This window comes from Alligator sinensis, unplaced genomic scaffold, assembly GCF_000455745.1.
Source record: "Alligator sinensis unplaced genomic scaffold, ASM45574v1 scaffold215_1, whole genome shotgun sequence".
In the NCBI taxonomy this organism is placed as follows: domain Eukaryota; kingdom Metazoa; phylum Chordata; order Crocodylia; family Alligatoridae; genus Alligator; species Alligator sinensis.
Genome location: NW_005842259.1, coordinates 177042 through 196752, shown reverse-complemented (window position 1 = coordinate 196752; position 19711 = coordinate 177042). Strand labels below are relative to the sequence as shown.

Below are 19711 nucleotides of genomic sequence, written 5' to 3'. Positions count from 1 at the left end.
GCTGAGAGAGAGAAAGAAAGACTAGAGGCAAGCTATAGGGAAACGACAGCACTAGAAGCTGGGGCTCCAAAGTTAGGAACATTAGAGCAGTCCAGATGTGAAATAAACCCCATAACACCCCCCCCCAGTTTGACTTTTTATTCATTTCAAATAATGTCAAGCCTAAACTAAGACCTGTTCAGTAAGGACATTGCCTTTGCTTTGTACTGAGAACAGTTTAGCACAGGGATGTAGGTTTTAGCATGCTGGTTTAAGAACATAGGCAGACAAGGTTGAGTAAATCCAATGTTTCTTATCAGACCAATTAAAATAGTGGGAAAGCTTCTTTGCGAGCTTTTGGGTACAAATACCCTTCGCCAGGCTGAGGAAGCACCTGCAGTTGGTCTATCCTCCAGGAAGAGCACAGACCAACTGCAAAGGCTACTTCAGCCTGACAAGGGTATTTGTACAGGGGATTTTCTAAAATTGACAAGCTCTTGCCACCATCTCCTGGTTAAAGTGGAAACTGCAGTCCATTTCAAGTAACTGAAATTGCACTAAATCCTCAGTGTTACCTCTACATCAGAACAGCAGCACACTCATGAAAAGCAATCAGTTCTCCTGGCAAATATACTCACAGCATGTAGCCATAATCAGAAAACAGCATGAGGTTGGATTAGTTTTTTTTAATTATTGTACATTTTATTAAAATAAACTTTCAATCCCTGGCATTAATTTGCATTGAGATTACCCCATTATTACTGCTATTTGAGTCAGACCAGTCTGATCTAGAGAATTACTGACAGTGAAAATCTGTGAGTCTGACTTGCAAGCAGCATGTGCATTTTATACAGCACATTTCCAGCCAGGTTAGCCATATCTATCCCCATCCTCCCTTGGGGGGTGCAGGGGTGGAATGCAAAGAAGTGCTAGGTCTGTGGAAGAGGGACAGATAAAAGATCTCTCTCCAGATTTTACAGGCTTGAGTTGCAGAAGTGAACAAGAGTTGGAGACAATCAACAAATTTGAGTTAGACCTTGAAATCAAAAGGGTTTTATGGGTCTTCATTCACAGGACGAAGACACATTTCTACACACATTTTTAATAGCTGCACCCTTTCCAAGCCTACTAGACAAGTCTCAGTCCCTTCTAGACATCTTATCTACTGCTTGAAATGCATGCAGTCCTGTGGGAGCTTTTGAGTTGTAGCATCCCAGCCATTCTTGTGACTCAGGAGCATAGTGAGGGTACAGTTTCCCCACCAAACACTGATTGCTGGTCCTGTCTCAGAGAAAGTACTTTTTTCCTTGAAGAGAAACAAGCAAGCTAAGTTGCCAGACAGTCCCTTTTAAACCCTTCAAATCCATCTTCAGTTAGATGTCAAAGCCTTAGAATGGCAAAGCCAGCTTGTCTTTGCTCACAACACATCAGCAGCTGGTTTATTTTTGCCAACTGCTGTATGTCTGGCTCCTGCTAAACTTGGTTCCTTCCTTTCAGGCCATTGTTTGAGGAAGTGAATTTTTAACCCTAGTCAAGACAGCCAAATTGTGGTGAGGCAGTCAGTCAGATGCCAGGTGGGAGGGGAGCACTAGTACTGCAATGCTGCTCTTCCTCACTGCGGTGCTTCTGAAGTACAGCTACCTGCTCCTGATATGCATTGACCTGATGAATTGTGCCCTCCTCCCTCACAGCTCTGAGTGTTACATAGCTCCTGGTCACTAGCAAATAGTGGTGTTAACTGGAAAAAGGGGAACGGAGATTCAAAAGTAATAACAATGCATAAGGGCCTCCTTTCCCTAACTTTGGCCACTGAACAGGAACTCAACCTTTCCCATAGGGGAAAGATGGGCAGCTCTGGGCAAGGTGGCCTCGTTAGAGAACATAAGACGCTTCCCAGCAGGGTACCTGTTTCACTATCTTAACACTGAGTCAGAAGGGGGAAGAACATTACTGGACTGATGTTAGGAGGCTATTCATCATTGGAGCTTCTCATCAAGGAGCTGAAAAACAGGGCAGAAACCCCTGGTACATGGCCAGCACAGATCTGCAACATCCGAAGCAGCCGCTGAGCTGTGGAGATTCTGATCCCTTCCAACTGAAAGAGAGAAGGGAGGAAACAAAGGGAGCAATAAGCCAAGCTTGCCGCTGTTGGGTTGAGGGCAGGAACCCACATTAACTGTGGCCTATAACAATTGGACAGAGCAGTTCCTAAGCCTGCCATTTGTTTGCTCAGAGCCTACTAGAAGGCAGGGCGGGGTTACACAGTTTGAAGACATGGTGGAGAACACCACCCACTTCTCTCTGATCAACAGGAGGGCAGAGTCAAAATTGATCTCCTGAGCAGAGGCCGAGAGGCGTTCCATTCACCACAGCCTCCCCCATTTTCAGAACCTACCCCAAAACAAAAGTTGCCATTCGTATAACTCACTTGGCACTGTTGGTACTACACAATAAGTTTCTCTTTAAGACCTATTTTACACTGTACTGTATCTCTACTCTTAAGCAATGCAGTAACTGTACAAACTAACCGCTCTCTCAAGTTTTACTGTTTATAATATGTGAGCCATTATATTCAGTATGGTATTCTATTATGCATCATGTGCCTCACAAGATGCTGTAGTCACACTTATCCAGACAGTTTTTAGAGACACTTTCCAAAAGGGTTTGGATAATCAAGGATATATCATAGGTTCATGAGTGACTGCATGCAGAAGGATCACGCCGTTCTGAATTCTGCAGATTTTGTCCCTCGGACAAGTAACAAAACAAAAAAAAAAGTGACATGGCAGCCTGCAGAAGGAAGTGCCCTTCGGAAGCAGCACTGCCTCACTTTGTGGAGTCTGGGTGGTGAGAAGCATCTTTCATGGGCAGGGTAAAGGGGACTCTCATGACGGGTGGGGATGGTAGCTCAGGAGGGAGACTGCTTTAGAGCTAGTGCACCCTTTAGTGGAGGAACTGGGTCTTCATGTGCCAAAGTGAAAACAAAAACAAGTTTCAAACCATGTATTGATTCCAATATCTATCCTTCTAAAATGGACAAAGGAACTTAGCTTTTAGCAAAGATTTGGCTTAAGCTACATCCCTTGTCATGATTTGTTGCTGGCATACCAATACTGCTCTCAAGAAGAAAGTTTTGATCAACTCCCCTTGTCCCCACCCCAGCCATTTGCAGCTACAAAATTAAGCATCCATACCTCCAACTCGCAGAATACGAGGGGGCTACAATACACATCTCCCAGTTTCCGGACAGCACTCATGTCTACGCTGCAGTGATTCACCCGACCAACTATGGAGGGAAAGCAGGAAGAGTTTGACCATGTTTCAAGCCTCACTGCTGCTCTCCCATGGAATGTTCAGTTCCTCATAGAATCCAAAGCCAGTTTACAGCATAGTCCTCATCAGCACAGCTCATTCAGGCAGTAACAAACAAAATGATGTTGACATCACCGGTGAGGTAGGTCCACAGGGGGAGGAAGCCCTCAAAAAATACCCCAAACAACCCCTCTTCAGCACCAAACAAATCAATATAGCAATTCAGATCTGAAGGGTGGGGATACAAAGAGAAAAAGATCCAGGAGGAAGCAGCAAGACATGATCCAAGCAGCAGAAGTCAAAAGAAAACAACTACATCTAAAAAAGAGCTTGTGCTGCAAGCTGTAGGCTTTGCTTGTTTTAAAGGGAGGCTTTCCCAGCTCCAATGCAGAGATTGAGCAAGACCAAAAGGGGAAAAAGGTTGGTACTTGGTTATACGTACCACCTGTAACGAGGAAGCAGACTTTCCCAAGGAAGAAGTTGGCATCAACATGGGCTAATGAAGCTTCAATATTCTTAAAGCTGTTGAAAAAAGGCACAACAAAACATCCGGTTAGACCAGGAGGCAAGACTAATGGTAGTACCCTTATTACCACAGCAGGAAGCCAAAGCACAAATGACAGACCTAAGGACATCCATCTCCTACTGAGCATCAGTGGGGGATGGGCAAATGCAATCTGCACAGCTGAAGAGCTTTCTTTTTTGCTTAGATAACAGTGCTGTTCATATAATAGGCAGGAAGAGATGCACACACAAAATAACATTGTCCAAACCAACCAACATCTTGGATGATATTTTCAGGAATTAAGCACTCAACTCCCACTGGGATTCAAGGAGAAAATTGGGTGCCTAGCTCACTCAACCTCTGAAATTCCCAGCTTTTGTATATTTTAATACTTTCTTTCTTGATGGATGCTTGAAACAACTCATTGTTTTCAAAGCCAAGTTCAAACCTGGAATGAGGTGACAAGTTTGGAAAACCAACATTTGCTAACTGAGTTGTTTTGCAAAATGCATGTACCAGGGGAAACCGCAGACTGTGAGGCACTGGTGGAGAGGGAAGAGCAAGGGTGTGGAGAGAATTAAATGGCAACTTCAATCTGAGGTTCTGTTTTCAGGGCTAACTGATAGAGCCCGAGTCTCATCGAGCAGACCTAGCTGGTAAATATCAAACAAGGGTGTACACACAACTACTGACTCAAGTCCAATTAGACTGCCTAGCCTAAGCCTGCTTAACCACATATTACCAATACCTAAAAGAGGAAGCTACCCATCTTGGGCATACTACCTTTCCAGATTACAACCTGCATCCCTTCCACCACTGAGCACTACCTGGTATCAGGAAAAGTTCTGCTCTCCCCCATGACAGAGCACGATATAATTAGGTTTGTCATTGAACAGCGGGTTCATCCATCTCCTCCACTTGTAGAGGCAAGATGACAGCTGTTTGTACTACAGGGTTATTTTAGCACAGGGCTGCTCAATCCTCCCTGCCCCAGCCCACAGTGCCATGTCATCCAGCTCACATCCAGAAATTTGGCAGCGGGGGAGATCCATAGGGAGGTCTGAGCTCTGTGCTGGGCTCCTGGGGCCCAATCCCAGCACAAGGGGTGGGGGCTCAACTCAGCCCATGGAACAGCCCCACAGGGCCAAAACATTGAGAACCACTGTTCTAGCCCAGTCAGTCTTGAATCCAGAAGTCAAATTACTCTATATTGCTGACCAACTCAATAGATTTTGCAGCTGGATCAGTTTTATTTCCAAACTACACTCACTTCTTGCTTAACCCCTGCCTCCTCCCATTCCTGCCCCTTCTGTATTTACCCGTATTTGCTTTGTACGTTAATCATAAACACAATAAGATCAATCCGGGGCCGAATGTGATCTCTCTCGGCAGGTAAAGGAAGAGAGGTTGCCAGATGGCTGAAAGACAAAAAGGTTTACATGTTTAGTCAATGACTATGGATTGGCAAAGCAGATCCTGCTCTGCCAGGTAGCTGCTTGGCTAGGATAGCTACCAGGGAACATATTCACTGTTACGAGTTTTGGTACCTAATCAGGTTAAAAGGAGACATTATCTGATGAAGCAACATATAAAGGTCCCATGTTAATCTGCTCACTGCCACCAACAGCTATAATTGATATGCACTGGCATAAACTAGAGCTAGTGGCAAAGTGCTTAAGGAAGTCACCTCACATGAAGAATTCTCTCCAAGGATTTTGGCTGTCCCCATTCTAATTATTAAAGCAATTCTCAGTCCAATCAAACCTCCAATAATCAAATCTAAAGCTTTCTTGGCTATATTTCTTTTCTTGCCCATGTATGTCCATTAAGAGGATCCCACCACATTCACTCCAATCCTGGATAGATTAGTCACATATACCCAGTAGGGAAATTCACTTTATGCTCTGAATACACAGGTGCAAAGCATGGCGTCAGATCTAAGCTATGAATCAGATATTCGCCGCCAATGCAGCTTCACTAGCCAGGATTCTGTAGCTTAGATGAAGCTCGTACTGTTGCATTAAAGTCAGTATCTCCTTTTCTCCTACTGCCTCAGTGGTTATAAGTTTAGCAGACAGTAGTCAAGAGACCAGGATTGAGTTTGTCACAACTTCCATTATTACCATCATTACTGAAACTGCAGAAGGGAATTACATAATGTTCCCACTGTAAACAAAGTCAATGTAGCATGTCTTCCCATGATGTCTCTCAAGCTGCTGCGGGAGAGTAGGGGAAAGTGTGAAAGAGTCATTTTCCACCAATATGTAGAATACAGATGGAACAAATCATGACCAAACCATCACTAAATGTGCCATAATACATCCATTATTACTGATTTCCTAGGGAAATGGCAATATCTAGTCAATACATTACAGTGACCTAGAATTCCCCCCAGAAAGACAGCTGACTGCAGAATTTCCTTGTCCTACTCAAAAGCAGCACTGCAGATGTCAGTAAACAGCATTCCACATTCCACAACAGCCTACTTCAGTAACATGTGATCCAAGAAAGAAGGAAAACAATCAAAAACAAACCACAAAAAACAGTAACTACTATTTCACTACATAAACTGTAGTGTCTTCCATCTCTCCAGGTAGAATCATGCTGTATAGGCAGACAGATGCTGCATCAAACCAAGAGCACTAGCATCTCAACTACATCAGAAGTAAGGTGAAGCAGAGATCAGAAAGATTAAGGGGTTGCTAGTTACTGGACACCATCCACAAGGAAGCCCTCACTGAATGAACTCTACAGGGTTTGCAAGGGATCAAAAGCATTTGGCTGCTGGAGTTAGCCAAGAACTTGCAAAGGAAAAAAAAAAAGGCGGCTTTGCAAAGACAAAGCAGCAGAGGCTAAAAGCTGAAGGGTATGACTCTTTCTGTCCTGCATGAGGATCTAAGGCTGTTGACATCTGGCCATACACAGGAAGTACACAGATAAATGGGCCTTCCTGTCCAAACCCAGGTCTGTAAACTTTGGCCAAGGCTCAAATTCATTCACAAGATCTCCCAATTACAGGTAGTCGGAGAAATGAAGGGAATGCCTGAAATCCCAACCATGTGCAACCAACATCTCTTGGAGATCACCCATGGTCAGCAGCTGGGCATTGCAAATAGATAGGATCTTGGCTTGGCAGCTTTCAGTGACAGCGACAGATACTGTCAGGACAACCTCAATAACTAATGTAGGTGTGTAAAGAATTCCCCTGGGGGAACTGCAGCTTGACAGACACTTTGGGATGGCTCAGGAAGGCAAGGAGGAATCTCCCAATTCCTAGGCATCCTGAAGGACTGAGCAAGTGCCCAACAGCTTGGGAGACTCAGGAAAGTTTACAAGTGACACTGTGAATTCTGCACATAAGGCACAGGGAATAAGCAAAAAGAAACAGCAGCAGCACCAGCAATGCTGCAAACATGGTCCCTCCCTTGCTGGACAGAGCTGGAAAGGAAGGCATGCACCACGTTAAAGACTGCACAGAAATGGCAAACAGAGCTACAGAGTGCCTTGCCTCCTTCACAGAGAGGATTACCTCCTTGTTTATTTTAATAACAAACACACTTCAAACGCAGATTATTTTTGTATAACCTCTTTTGGGCAGAGGCTGTTGTGTGTAGGATCAGTGTCAATGATGATGTGAGTGCTACAGTACTAATATGTAAAATGAAAACACCATCTTCTCAACTCCTGTTTCACTGAAGGAAAATGGAAGCACTAGACAAGCTATAATTAGAACTTCTGTAGGCCAGAGTGTGTCAGCATGTAAAATAATTCCTGTTTCTGCAGTATACATGATCCAACAAATCCCCTAAAATTTCCTCTAAGACTACAAAGAAAATAATCCCTGCAAACATGAGAAATTCTCCACGTTTCCAGGGATAATCCTACTTAGGACTACCCTATAAAATATGAATATAGGAACTACTTTCTAACCCAAGATATTATCATTTACTTATATAAACCTGATCCTACACCAGAGCAAGAGAACTGTGCTCAAGACCCCTTCCAGCCCTATAATTCCAAGGCGTATTATGCAAAGATGTATGTTTCTCTAGAAAGAGACAGAGATGTGTGGAGCCACTGAGATCTATGGACATCCATCCCCCAAATGGTCAAAGGGATCTTTCTCCCTTAAGCGGATGAAACAATGTATAGCTAGAGGAGAATTTTTGGCCAGATTTAGGGTGGGGAAAAGGGACTGTAGAAGTTATTCTGAGATGTCAGAATTTAAAAGTTAAAGGCACGTTATAAAATTAATTTGAAACACTTTCCTTTGTAATCTCATTTGTAAAAGTGGCTGAAACAAGTGAGATTTACTGACAAGTCCAGGGAAACGATCTGGTGCCTTTCACCGTGTTTAAGAATTGAAAGTGTTCCATGGCTTAGCTATGATGGTGGAGAGACATTCAAGTTCTAGGACTCCAGGAACAGAACAACATGTACTTTGCGATCCAAGTTCCAGTCACTCTTGGAGACAATTGACAAGGTCATCACATTAGCAACAAGCTAAGCAATCAGATTGCCAAGATAGAGTCAGCTGGAATTACAATTCCAAATGCTGCTCAGTGACCTGAAGAAGGCAAGCAATATGCATGCCCAGACACTATGCTAGAAGCTTTTGCCAAACAAGTACAAGAGTCAGCTGACATCTTACAAAGAAACCTGAAATAAATCAGTTTTTAGGCAGCTACACTTGCCTTCAACTCCCTACCATTAATTTATGAGTCCCTGTAGTGTTTTTTCCCCCCACACGAAGGTGGAAATTAATTTCTATGAATATACTACCCCAGACAGTGACAGTCAAATGCTCATACTACACATGGAAGACTGTCAAGCGCTCATATTACTCAAAAGAATGGGGTCAAGTTCCCCCTCCCGAACCTGCCCCCTAGCCTGAACTTTTGTTGCCTACAGAAAAAGCTATTTGTGTCTTGTTCTACCTGTCAGTATCAGTCACACAGACGCAGCAGGATAGAGCCTGCTCTGGGCACTCTGAAAAAGCAGTAAACTCAGCTGGGCTTTGCTGGCTCTCACTGTTACTACTAGCTCACAAAAGTCTGCATTTAAGAAGCACGAGCCACAGTGCTTCCCACAGCACCTCCACATTAACTCTGTCACCCACGCAAAGCAGGCCCAGGCTCTATACAACCTGCATAGAGCTAACTGAGCAGACCTCGAGATGTGGGGCTCTGGGAGCAGAGGGGATGCAGAGAAACCCTGACAAGGTGGGATTCTGGAACCAGAGAGGATGTCGGGGGGGTTCTGAAAGCAGAGGGGAACTCCGAGAAGCCTGGAGAAGGCAGAACCAGGAAGGGTTTCTCTCTCCTCTCCTTGCTTCATCACTCACATGCTGATCTTGAAGTCTTTTTTCTCCTTAAGAATAGTCTGTGCTAGCTGCCTCTGGAGATCTTCATCGGTGCCCACCAACTGCTCAGCAAGAAAAAAGGCATTAGCATCTCTACCTAAAGATGAAGGGCAGCCAAAAAAATGCACAGGCCTGGGGTGCCAGGGGCAGCACGCAGGAATCCTGGACATGGGCATCTGGAGTGAGCAGTGCATGCTTCCTCCTTTTTGGTTTGGCCAGGGACAGACACAGGGCTCCCTGCCAGTGGCAGTGGCTTCCCCAAGCTGTCTGCTGCCAGGTGGCCCCACTCCTGCTCCCTGCCATCTGCAGGTAGCCACCAGCACCAGTGCCATTGTGACAGGATGGGATATCCCCATCCCACCCTGCCCAGGCTAGCAGCAGGTCGGGTGGGCAGCCAGGGGCAGAGCTCACGCCTCACACCCCATGCCAGCCCTGGCCCATCCTTTGGTGCTGGGGGACCACAGCCCCGGCTGCATGATACCCACTGGGCAGAGGAGCTGGGCTGGGGCTGCCTCCACCTCAGCAGCGCTTGCGCCCCCAGCTTGCCCCAGATGCGCCAAGGAGGCCCAGCTGCAGCCCCCTGCAGGTGCAAAGGACACCTGCCCTTGCCTCTTGGGGGGCCTCCAATTTTATTTGCCCAGCGCCCTGATTAATCTTAATCCACCCCCGAGGGCAGCCATAAACCAGGGTCCTGCACCTGGCCCTGGCGGGAGCCCCAGGCGGAGCTGAGGGACCAAGGCAAGAAGCATGAGGGCATGGGCAACAGAGTACAGCGGACAGGAAGGGGCAGCCCCCGAACCTTGCCCCTTAAGACACGATTATCTCGGCCTCGAGCTGGCCTATCGAACGAAAGACACCAACGGGGAGCCGGGACAGGCCCCAACGGCCGTCCGCGCTCGGCCAGGGCCGGGGTTCAGGCCCCGCAAGGCGGGCGGGCGCGGCTTGCCGCTCCGGGCTCACCAGGATGGCGGCGGAGTTGAGCACCGGCAGCTTGTCGAAGGGCCGCACTACCGACATCTTCGCGCGCTGCGATTCAAATCGCTGCTGTCGCTGCATATAACGTCATCGGCACGCAGCTTGCGTGGGGGTGGGGCCTACGTCGGGAAGCGGAAGCGCTGCGGGCCAATGCGCATGCGTGTCGTCCGCAGGCGTTCGGGAATGCGTGTGGGCGTTACGATAGAAGGGGTGGGGCAGGAAGCGGCAGCCTGTCGCTGGGGTGCTTGTCCCCTGCGCATGCGCGGGTATCACGTGCTGCGACGCGCCGAGGATAGGCGCTGGTGCATTGCTCCATTACCGGTGCTTTCAGCTGTCCTGCATCAGCTGGCACGGTTGTCAGTCCCGGCCTCTCCACTGCGCTGGAGTCTTGAACTGATTGTGGTTTGGTACTGGGACGATAAACAGTCCCAGCCTTAGCACTGCACCTGAGTTTCCTCTCTCCTAACTGCTATACTACAATGGCACTTAGCACATGTTTTACTGCTTGAATGCTCAGGTCCTACCATTTTAAATGCAGCTAAAGTGCCCTAAATATAACGTGTGGCAAGGACCCTACCAGTAGCAGTAGGAATACACAGCCACAAAGAAACAGCATGCTATCCATGCATCTTCCTGCCTCCTCTTCCTCACTACTTTGCAGCAATCTTTGGACTGGGGCCAGGATCATTAAGGGTGCTCTAGGATCCTCCTTCTGAAGATCATAGTGTACCTTGTCTGAATCACAGCCTTTCCAGCTCAGCTCAGTTCAAACTTCTCTAACCTTAACTGATCCTATAGTTAGGGCAGACATCCATAAAACAAAAACCTTTCTGCCCTAAACCCCCAGTGAGCCTTACCTGATTTACGCAGCCTTTTTCAACACCTAGCTTCGTTCTGCTTTCAGTCATTTTATGCCGTTCCAGATCCATTTCCTATGGGGAGGTACAACTCCTAGGTTTCCTATCCTATTGGCAAACTAGTTTTTCAATCAGAATACAGTCGTTAGGTTAACTACTTGTCATTGTCCTTAGTTTGATGCATACATGCACCAGTAAAAGCGAGGCAGACAAGGTTCTTTGGGTAAATCTGATATCTTTTATTAGACCAACTCAAATAGTTGGAAAAAAATTTCTTAGCAAGCTTTTGGGTTTAAATACCCTTTATCAGGCTGAGGAAGCACCTGCAGTTGGTGTGTGCTTTTCCTGGATGCAATGATTAGTAAAGAAGCCAGAGGCTGGGCTGGTGTGAATGCAAGACAGGCAGTCAGTAAAAATGAGTACACACAGAAAGAAAGATATTCCATAAAGCAGCAACTTTTCACAGAAACAAGTTCATAACATCAACCAGAATCTGTGAATTTGGGCAGATTCTTCTAATCACCATAGGACAAAAAGAAGACCAGGGCTGTGATAGTTGGAGGAATCTGTTTCTGTACAGCTTATGAGTTCTGATTGGTACAACAAAGTTACTATTATGAACATTGATCTACTGTTTGAATGCCCCTCAGTGTCTGTTCTGTACTGCCAAGAAAGGCTTCATTATGTTCCTCTTGGACTACAGATGGTAGTGGTTAATTCTTAATGGTCAGCGCTTGAGGTGGAAACACCTTGACACCAGGGATTAGCTGTGTTGGGCAGAGAAAAAGATCAACCGTAGCAGATTAGGTCAACCTGGTATTTATCAGCCAACACCAGAAACATAGAACGGTCCTCTGAATGGCAACCTCCACTCTTTCAGTTCTGATGTTCTATAGTCACTTCATAGTCTAGCTTCAGCAATCCTTTGTTAAGTTGGATCTTTATATCTTCCTTTTACATATGTATTAACTCCTTATTTCCCTTTCAGCTGTCCTTCTGTGAGTACATGCTTACCACCTGATAAAACTGCATTTTTCCAGCTTTTTGGCTGTTTGTATCTTTTTCTCTCAATAAATATTTGCTTGCCATTTCTCGTAAATGCACAGTCCTACTTGGCTAAGCTGTCAGAAAGCTTTCAGCTATTAGCTCACAGCAGGACCTGCTAACTTTTAATTTGCCTCTTTGCACCCAACAAGCTGAAATAAAAAAGTGGTATTACTGTATTAGAGAGACGTCACCTAACAATCAAGTCACATGTTAGGGTTAATGAAGAGCTCTCTTTGAGGGGACTGGAATATTATATAACAAGGCAAGAGGACACTCTTGACAGGAACTGAAGCTCTACTTTCCTGAACACAAGCAAGCATAAGTAGCATTTAATTCAGGATGACAGTACCTGGGAGTGTGCTTGAACTTGATCAAGTATCTTAAAGCATAGTTGATTGGGACCTACCACTCTGGTAAATGCTCACGGGGGAAGCTTGACCAGTTCTATGATAAAGATAGGAAGTGGAAAAATGCACATATTTGCTATAAAGGTGTTACATGGTCACTAACAAAACACAGCTGCTGTTAAAATAGAATATGGAAGAGCCTAACAGTGTTGCACAAATTGCTAGTTTCGTGCCCCCAGAGGCTTTGTCCAATTTACCTCAAGGAGAGAGTCACACACTCAGGCTGGGTCCAACTCGAGTTTGTTGTTTGCAAACAAGTTCGACAACAGAGCTAAGTGCTCAAAGCGAAGTCGACCCCGAGCCGTGCCCGAGGTTTCATTTTTATAGCTAACCTGAACAAAAGATTCCAACGTGATTGGTTATATTTTTCTGCAAAGTTTAGTACATGCGTAGTCCTAAAACGGAACTGCGGCAAAAAGACCTGCCGCATGCACAGTCCCGACCTATGTGCCCCTTAGTAACCTTGTGTTTTGGTGTAACTCTAGGATAATGAGCGAGTATGATGATTACAAAATTTAGGTGTTCTAACAAGAAGCTTTGAACCTTATCACAAAGCGAGCGTTGCCTGGACTGTTTCTTATTATGACACTGCTTATCTACTGCAGGAGGAGAAAAAGAAAAAGCAGCCCCCACACAAGGCCATAAGGCCTTGTGCAGCTTGCATAAGAGATCATGAGACATTTTTACCACAACAGCACCCATCAGCAGGAGTCAGCAACTAGGGTGAGGGAACGGAATAATATTTTCTGATCACCTGCCTCAGTTCCTGCAGCCTGGGGCGACTTACTGCAACGCACAGGCCTTGCTTAAGGAGTGAACCTGCGTAATCATCAACACCTAGAAGGAAGCAATCTCATGAGAAAATGCAGAGCCAGGAATACCTTAATATTAAGCTTTGCTCTTGCATTGCTCCCCCCTGTGGCTGTCGGCAAGTTACTTGATGTTTTTGTGCCTCAGTTCCTCACCTGAGAAATGGGTTTAATAGCACTAACCTGCCTCAGCAATTAAGCTGTGCAGATTCATGCATCAACATTTATGAGGACTTTTGAAGGTGAAGAGCAATGTAGGCACACCACATCTTATTGCCTGGATTTTTCTTGGAGCTCTCCCACCCCTTTACTTACCAGACCATCAGGGGGCTTTACTGATAATATCTGTATTACTGACATGAATTAGCACTGACATAGAATGCTTTGAAGTTGTAAAGCAATATGGAAATGTTTCATTTTATCACTGTGAATAGCTGATGAGCAAAATCTCTGGAAACTTCTCCAGGTCCCTGACCTCAGGGGGTGAAGCTGCAGTCTGTCTTTGCTCATTGCCTGCACCAGCTCTTTGTAAAAGGAGCTTTAATCTTGGATGCACAGTCAGCAGCCTGTTCTTGCTGTTTCTGCCAGCTCTTTAATCCTAGAATTTCCAAATGGGGAGCTTACTTGTCTGGGTTGGGGGCCTAGAAGGTAAAACCGGCTACATATGGGATGATGTCATGGTCTAACAAAGACACCCCTCCCTTCGCAACTGAGCATTCCTGGTGGGGGCAGCGTGGGGGGCTGGTGTTAATGTAATCTGACATCATATGGCTCGAATGCTGTTTTTGATCCTGACAAAGGCAGACAGTTCAGTTCATCGCCAGCACTGGGCAAATTACAGGTGAAGCAGAAAAGATCAGAGAGTGTTTATGGTTCCCATCATTCTCATTTGGGGGCTGGGAGAATTAATTTAGGACAGGCATGTTTGGAAGGCTTGAGGCAGATACAAGCATTAAATAACCAGAGACTGCTGTAGCTGGGAATAGTTGGGACAATAGCTCTTTTATTGGCTGAAGAGACAGAAATGCACTAAAAGACACAGCACCAACTTGATCAAATAGACAGTTCTTTTCCTCCACACCCAACCCATTTCTCCCCTCCTCTGCTCTCTCTCCACTGGAAGACAGAGCTGCAGTTGGGATGAAGTCACTGCATGATCTAAGACACACTTTTGCCAGCTCCATCACATTTGTCACTGTAGGCATCTTAAATGTCCTCCCTCATGCGACACAGATTTCTGCTCACACTTTGAGAGAGCTGGCATTGTACCCTGATTCCTCAGTTATTTTTGTTTCTCATAGGTATTTCTGCTCTGCTCATTGTCTTAAGGGTAGGTGCTTCACCAATTCACTATTCCAGCCACAGAAAGATTCTCTCACCTTTGTGTGTGGACAAGGAGGATCAGTCTTCTCTAAGTTCTTCTTCCTCCATTTCCACCAATTTCCATTTTCACTCCATCTGGGCTGTCCCTTCATGGAAATCCTTTGCAGTGTGATCTCGACCCTGCCTTCACATGGCATTATGAAAATTCAGTCTCTGTCCTTCTCCTTCATGGATTTCTGTGCCTCTTCCTTGGTGACATTTAATTTAACCTTTTAAGTGGAAGCACTAACTCTCCTACGCTGCCCACATATTTATACCTTGAAGCCTCTGCAGCAATCACCAAGTAGTTCACAGAAAGGCAGGCATTTTCTCTCCAGCCCTGCTCCTGCTGCTGTAGAGCCCTTTCCTGAAGGATGTGCGCTCCATCTCTGAGTTCTCCTGTGCAAGATGAAGTTTCCTTTCTACCTGGGAGAAATTTTACAATCTTTGAATTCTCCTTTGCTTGATGAAGGGCATGTGGGCCTGAAAACTTGTAAAAAAAAATTACAACCATTTATTTGGTCTAATTAAATGAAAGATCACTTCTCCCCAAGAATGTTGTCTACTTCTCCAGACTGTGGCACTGGAGCAGCTACCTCTTCCTACTGCAGACTGAAGTGTTAATGACAATTATAAATGGCACAAAGAATAGAGACAAAAGCACATTTCATTTTCCTCTTAATTTTATTTTCATGAATGGGGGGCAGGGCAGCACCCCATTAAATCCACTGCATGCTAAACCCCTTATTATGGATATAAAGAGGTACAAAGTTGGGCTCATTTTCCACTGCCTCACATTTAGAGTGGCCACTTACCTGGGGCCAAAGGAACATGAAGCACATGCCTAAAATCAGCATGGCAGCATTTTATATCTACAGTTTTAGTGGTGTTAATAATGGCCTAAGGAGCAAGGCAGTGCACTCAGGTTGCTACAAATCCTAGGTATTTGGTGGCTCTTGAAGGTCACCAAGGAGAGGAAAGCTAGTCAGGGAGGAGGAGGTCAGGAGTACACAAGGCTCAGAGTCTGGATGGGGATTCTCTTCTCAGCTGTGTCATTGATTCACTATATGAGCTGGGGCAAATCCCTGTACCTCTCATCCTGTACTCGGACAGGCATGAGAACATCCCTGTGTGGAATTCTGTAGCTTAACTCATTAATGTTTGTAAAATGCTTTTGGACACTTGGGTGGAAGATGTTATAGCAATGCAAAGCATTTATAAAAGGGTCTATTTCCTGTTTTTTACACTATAGGCCTTGCATAGCGTTTACACTCAGCCTATTTGGTTCAGTCATGCTAGCTAGAAGGAAAAACACTGCCCTGTAAAAAATAAATTGTACGCCCTATTTTTCCCTCTGTACTGACACCCAAACCTGCACCCCTATTCAGTTTGTCTTTTGTCTCATTCATCATTTTGGTGAATGGCTCTCACAGATATATTGTAAATGAATTCTTTCTCATTTTTTCCAAGCAACCATCTGGAGAAGTGCTGGAGATGGATATTTAAATCACAGCATTTGGAACACAGCAAACTGTAATAAGCACTCAGTCCAAATGATCTGAATACCATCAATTCAAGTCTCCCTATAAAGAACCCCCTCATAGCAATGGAAATGCACACACAGCAGAATACTTACAAGAAGTGACAGTAAAAGCTATAACAAACAGTGAAAAAAATTCAAGTGTCTAGTACGCAGCTTTGTCGCAGGCAAGGCTGCAAATGTATCAAAGATGAGAAGAAATCTAGAAGAACATGAAGCAAGCCCCAAACTAATAACATGGCTGCAGCGCTCATTTGGTATACCTCTTAGCCAAAGACTTCAGTGCTCCAGAAATAAAGGCTAATGTTGCCTAAATTGCAAAATGCTTTTGTAACAACCACTTTGCAGCAGCTGCTCTGAAGGAAGCAGGAGGAACCAAACTAACTCTCCAACAAGATATATGATGAAACTCAATAGCAGACTGTTTTGAGCAATATATTAAAAACTGGCTTAATCCGACAACAATTTGTGAACAAAATTGTAATAAAATAAATGGAACTATCATAGCCAAATTTTCAACATTGAGCTAAAGAGAAATGTAGAACATATGCTGGCTATCCTGAAGCTTATTTCTGTAGCTTTGAACCAAGTGCAGGGAAATCACTGTTTTATTGTTGATACTGTTAAAATTTGAAATCATTCCTCCACAATACCAACTATAATACATTTCAGGGCTAAGGGTGAACCATTCAAGAAATATATGTTTGCTGATGAGGTTTTAAAGAAAGTCACACTGGTGTACTGGTGGAAGTCCAAGTACCCGGATGCATCAGAGTCTATTGAAGTGATAATCCAGTTTAACAGCAGTAGCTTCTGCAGGTGGAGGAAGAATATTGTCTTCCTTTGGACTAATTCATTCTAAATTGAGAAATCGCTTAGGAACTGAAAAAGCAGGAAAGCTTGTCTGTCTTTTTTAGTCTATGAATAAACAGGAAAACGAAGGTGAAGACTGACTTTGCTGCATAACCCAGTATTTTAAGTTTCTCATGTTGACCTGGCTGAAATAACCTATTTAATTTTTGTTAAAAACACATTTCACATTTATAACTAAAATAGTTAAAAAATAAAAAATGCATATTCTTGTTATGTTAAAATAATTATACATGGTTGTTGTTGAAGAAAAATATCCAAAATACATAAGCTTGTTGCTTTAGTTAAATAAAACAATTTAAATGTCTATTGTTTTTGGTGATGGTTATTATTGTCCTCCTAATACATTATGGCAAAAATATCCCCCAAATATCCATGGTTAGTCTAGTGAATTGGAGCTGGTTCACCTCCCAGTGACTTCATAAGTGTCTGCTTCAATTAGCTTTGGTAAATACAATAACCAAATGATAATTTAGTTTTGTAATGTAGCTTCAAAATTAATCTGAAAAAATATCAAAATAAATCACTGTTTTAAAATGTATACTGTGTACCTTCTAAAAGTGAAATCTGCACCTATCTCTGAGTTGTGAATAATATCTATTAAGGTTATATCAAACAACAAGAATGTGCATTTTTGTAGAAAACAATGATTAAATCAAGGCTTTCTGGTCAGTTATTTAAATTGTGATTTAAATCAAATCCACCCTGATACGCAACAGCTCTTCTTCCCAAAAATTTCTGATTTTCCACAGGTGTTGTAAGTCCCATCAACAGGCTATCACATTTTTATGGGGAATTAGTTCCTTGATGACAAGCAGCTGCCCAAAAGTGAATTCAAGCAAAAATGAACGCTATCAGAAAAAGGAAACATATAGAAGAACTACCAGCAACACTGATCTCCCCTTCTGTTGAAGTTATCAGTCCCCCTTCATTAGAATTACTCGTAGACTCTTAAGTAGCCTTAAATGAGTAGGTAGTATCAGTTGGTAAATGTCTTCATCCACCTGAAGCTTGTGATGAAATAGTTCTTTCATTTCATTTGAACTTCTGACCACCCTGAGCCATCTTTATGTCACCCAAGACAAAACTCCTTTAAGCTGTTTCTAGGATTGGAGTGGGAAGTAACATCAAGGCTACTGCTTTTGCAGAATGTGTCAGACCACTACTTCAGCGGGATGAACTGCTAAGAACTCATCACTCCTCTTAAGGAGTTATGGCCTGTTCATAATCAAGGTCACATAGCCAAGATAATATGGTCCTGATCTTCAGAACTGTCCATTAATGAGGACACAGCTATGGTAGAGGCCATGTTTCTGTCTATGACCCATTAAAACATACATGCTCCACTGGAACAATACAAAGTACAGAATGCAAGATGAATTGCATTAAAGCTGGAGATAATGTGTAATTTGGGGGTGTGATTTGGCTCTGGAACAAACTGCTGGAAGAAGGGTTTAGACCAGTGATTCTCAACCCTGGTGCCACAATACCCTGGGTGCCTTGATACCCTTTCAAGGATACTGCAGGGTCCCAGGGCTGGATCCAGGTGGTGCTGCAGAGCAGATGCACCACCCTTATGCTGCTGCCACTGCTGTCCCAGTGATTTGGGTGTGGTTGGAGCCCCAGAGCAGCTTCTGCCCTGCTTCAGCCACAGGCTGCGGCTATGTGGGGTGCTGGGCCAAGTAGGGGATGGTGGTGGCAGTGTACAGGTTTTTCCTCCCTGCACCTGCTCCTAGACAGCTGCAGGGGACCTGCAGGGAAGGGAAGGGCAGGGAGCAGGCACGGGAAGAAGGGCCCTGTGCACTGCTGCCGCTGCCTCCGACTGAGCCTGGAACCCTGGGCAGCTGCTCCCTGCTCCGGCCCCCACCCCACCCTCAGGTCAGCTGGTGACAGAGGCTGCAGTGTCGGGGGGCCACTTCATGTGTCTGCTCCCTACCTGGCTCCTCAGTATTTCCTGATGATCTGAGGGCTCTAGTCACACCTTGTCCCCATCCCCCATGGTATCTGAGGGGCAGTGTGCTGCACCCCACTTTAGTGAATCCTGGATCCACCCATGCGGGATGCTACACAATGGTAGGACTGTTACATGTATCCATATGATTAACAAGATGAAGCCAGAGATTTAAAATAGGAATCCACGGCCATCTGTACACACCACAAAATTAGCCTTTAAAGCAGCTTAATGCCCTTTTGCACTGCTTTAATGGTGCAGCTGTTTGCGCGTGTTGGCAGCGTAATGCGAGTTAATGACTTTGGGACGCACCAAAATAAAATAAAATATCTCTGAGGTGGTTTAGTTTGCTGCAGAGGGAAGCAGCAAGCCCCGTTCCTCTCAGGGGCTGTGCAGGCAGCCCAGTGGCAACCTATACAGGCAAACTCCACTGAAGGGAAAAAAAAGTGGCGAGCCTAATCTTTTTTTTTCCCTCCCCAGAGCCTGCCTGAGCTGTGCGGGGGCCCAGTGCTTCCCTCCACAGCTGCAGTGCCCTCCAGGACTGCTCAGGCCAGGTGCTCGGGGCACCGCTGCTACCGCGGAGGTAGCACCTGCCCCCACAGTTCAGGGACCGCCGGGCCCACTGGCAGCTTGCCCTCCCCTCCCTGCCACCAGAGAGGCAGGTAAGGGTCGGCTTGGCCCTTGTGTACACACCACAGGACTGTACTCTGCCCTAAACTGAAGCAGTGTTTTTAA

The 19711-nt window shown here is 45.0% G+C and overlaps 1 protein-coding gene across 3 annotated transcripts; it reads right to left on the bottom strand.

Moving 5' to 3' along the window:
- Window positions 1-582: 582 nt before the first annotated feature.
- On the bottom strand, window positions 583-11049 carry CENPM (centromere protein M). Of its 3 annotated transcripts, none has more exons than XM_006027644.3 (6): window positions 10991-11049; window positions 9141-9220; window positions 5116-5214; window positions 3734-3813; window positions 3174-3265; window positions 586-2074 (listed from the first exon to the last, which is right to left on the bottom strand). In XM_006027644.3, exons 1-6 carry the CDS (start codon window positions 11039-11041, stop codon window positions 1949-1951), a joined length of 528 nt encoding a protein of 175 aa, XP_006027706.1. In that variant the 5' UTR covers window positions 11042-11049; the 3' UTR covers window positions 586-1948. The 3 variants fall into 3 exon arrangements, with proteins under 3 accessions (XP_006027707.1, XP_006027706.1, XP_006027705.1); XM_006027643.3 differs by lacking the exon at window positions 10991-11049 and adding an exon at window positions 10119-10544 and having other exon boundaries at window positions 627-2074; XM_006027645.3 differs by lacking the exons at window positions 5116-5214; window positions 10991-11049 and adding an exon at window positions 10119-10553 and having other exon boundaries at window positions 583-2074.
- Between the last annotated feature and the right edge of the window lie 8662 nt (window positions 11050-19711).

What these genes read in the sequence shown, in the direction of transcription:
- CENPM (XM_006027643.3), bottom strand. Translation starts at nt 10,214, where the DNA reads ATGCAGCGACAGCAGCGATTTGAATCGCAGCGCGCGAAGATGTCGGTA. An exon ending in TCAACTCCGCCGCCATCCTG is followed by an intron (nt 9,221 to 10,118) that starts GTGAGCCCGGAG and finishes CTTGCTGAGCAG; the next exon opens with TTGGTGGGCACCGATGAAGA. An exon ending in CTGCTTCCTCGTTACAGGTG is followed by an intron (nt 3,266 to 3,733) that starts GTACGTATAACC and finishes TTCCCTCCATAG; the next exon opens with TTGGTCGGGTGAATCACTGC.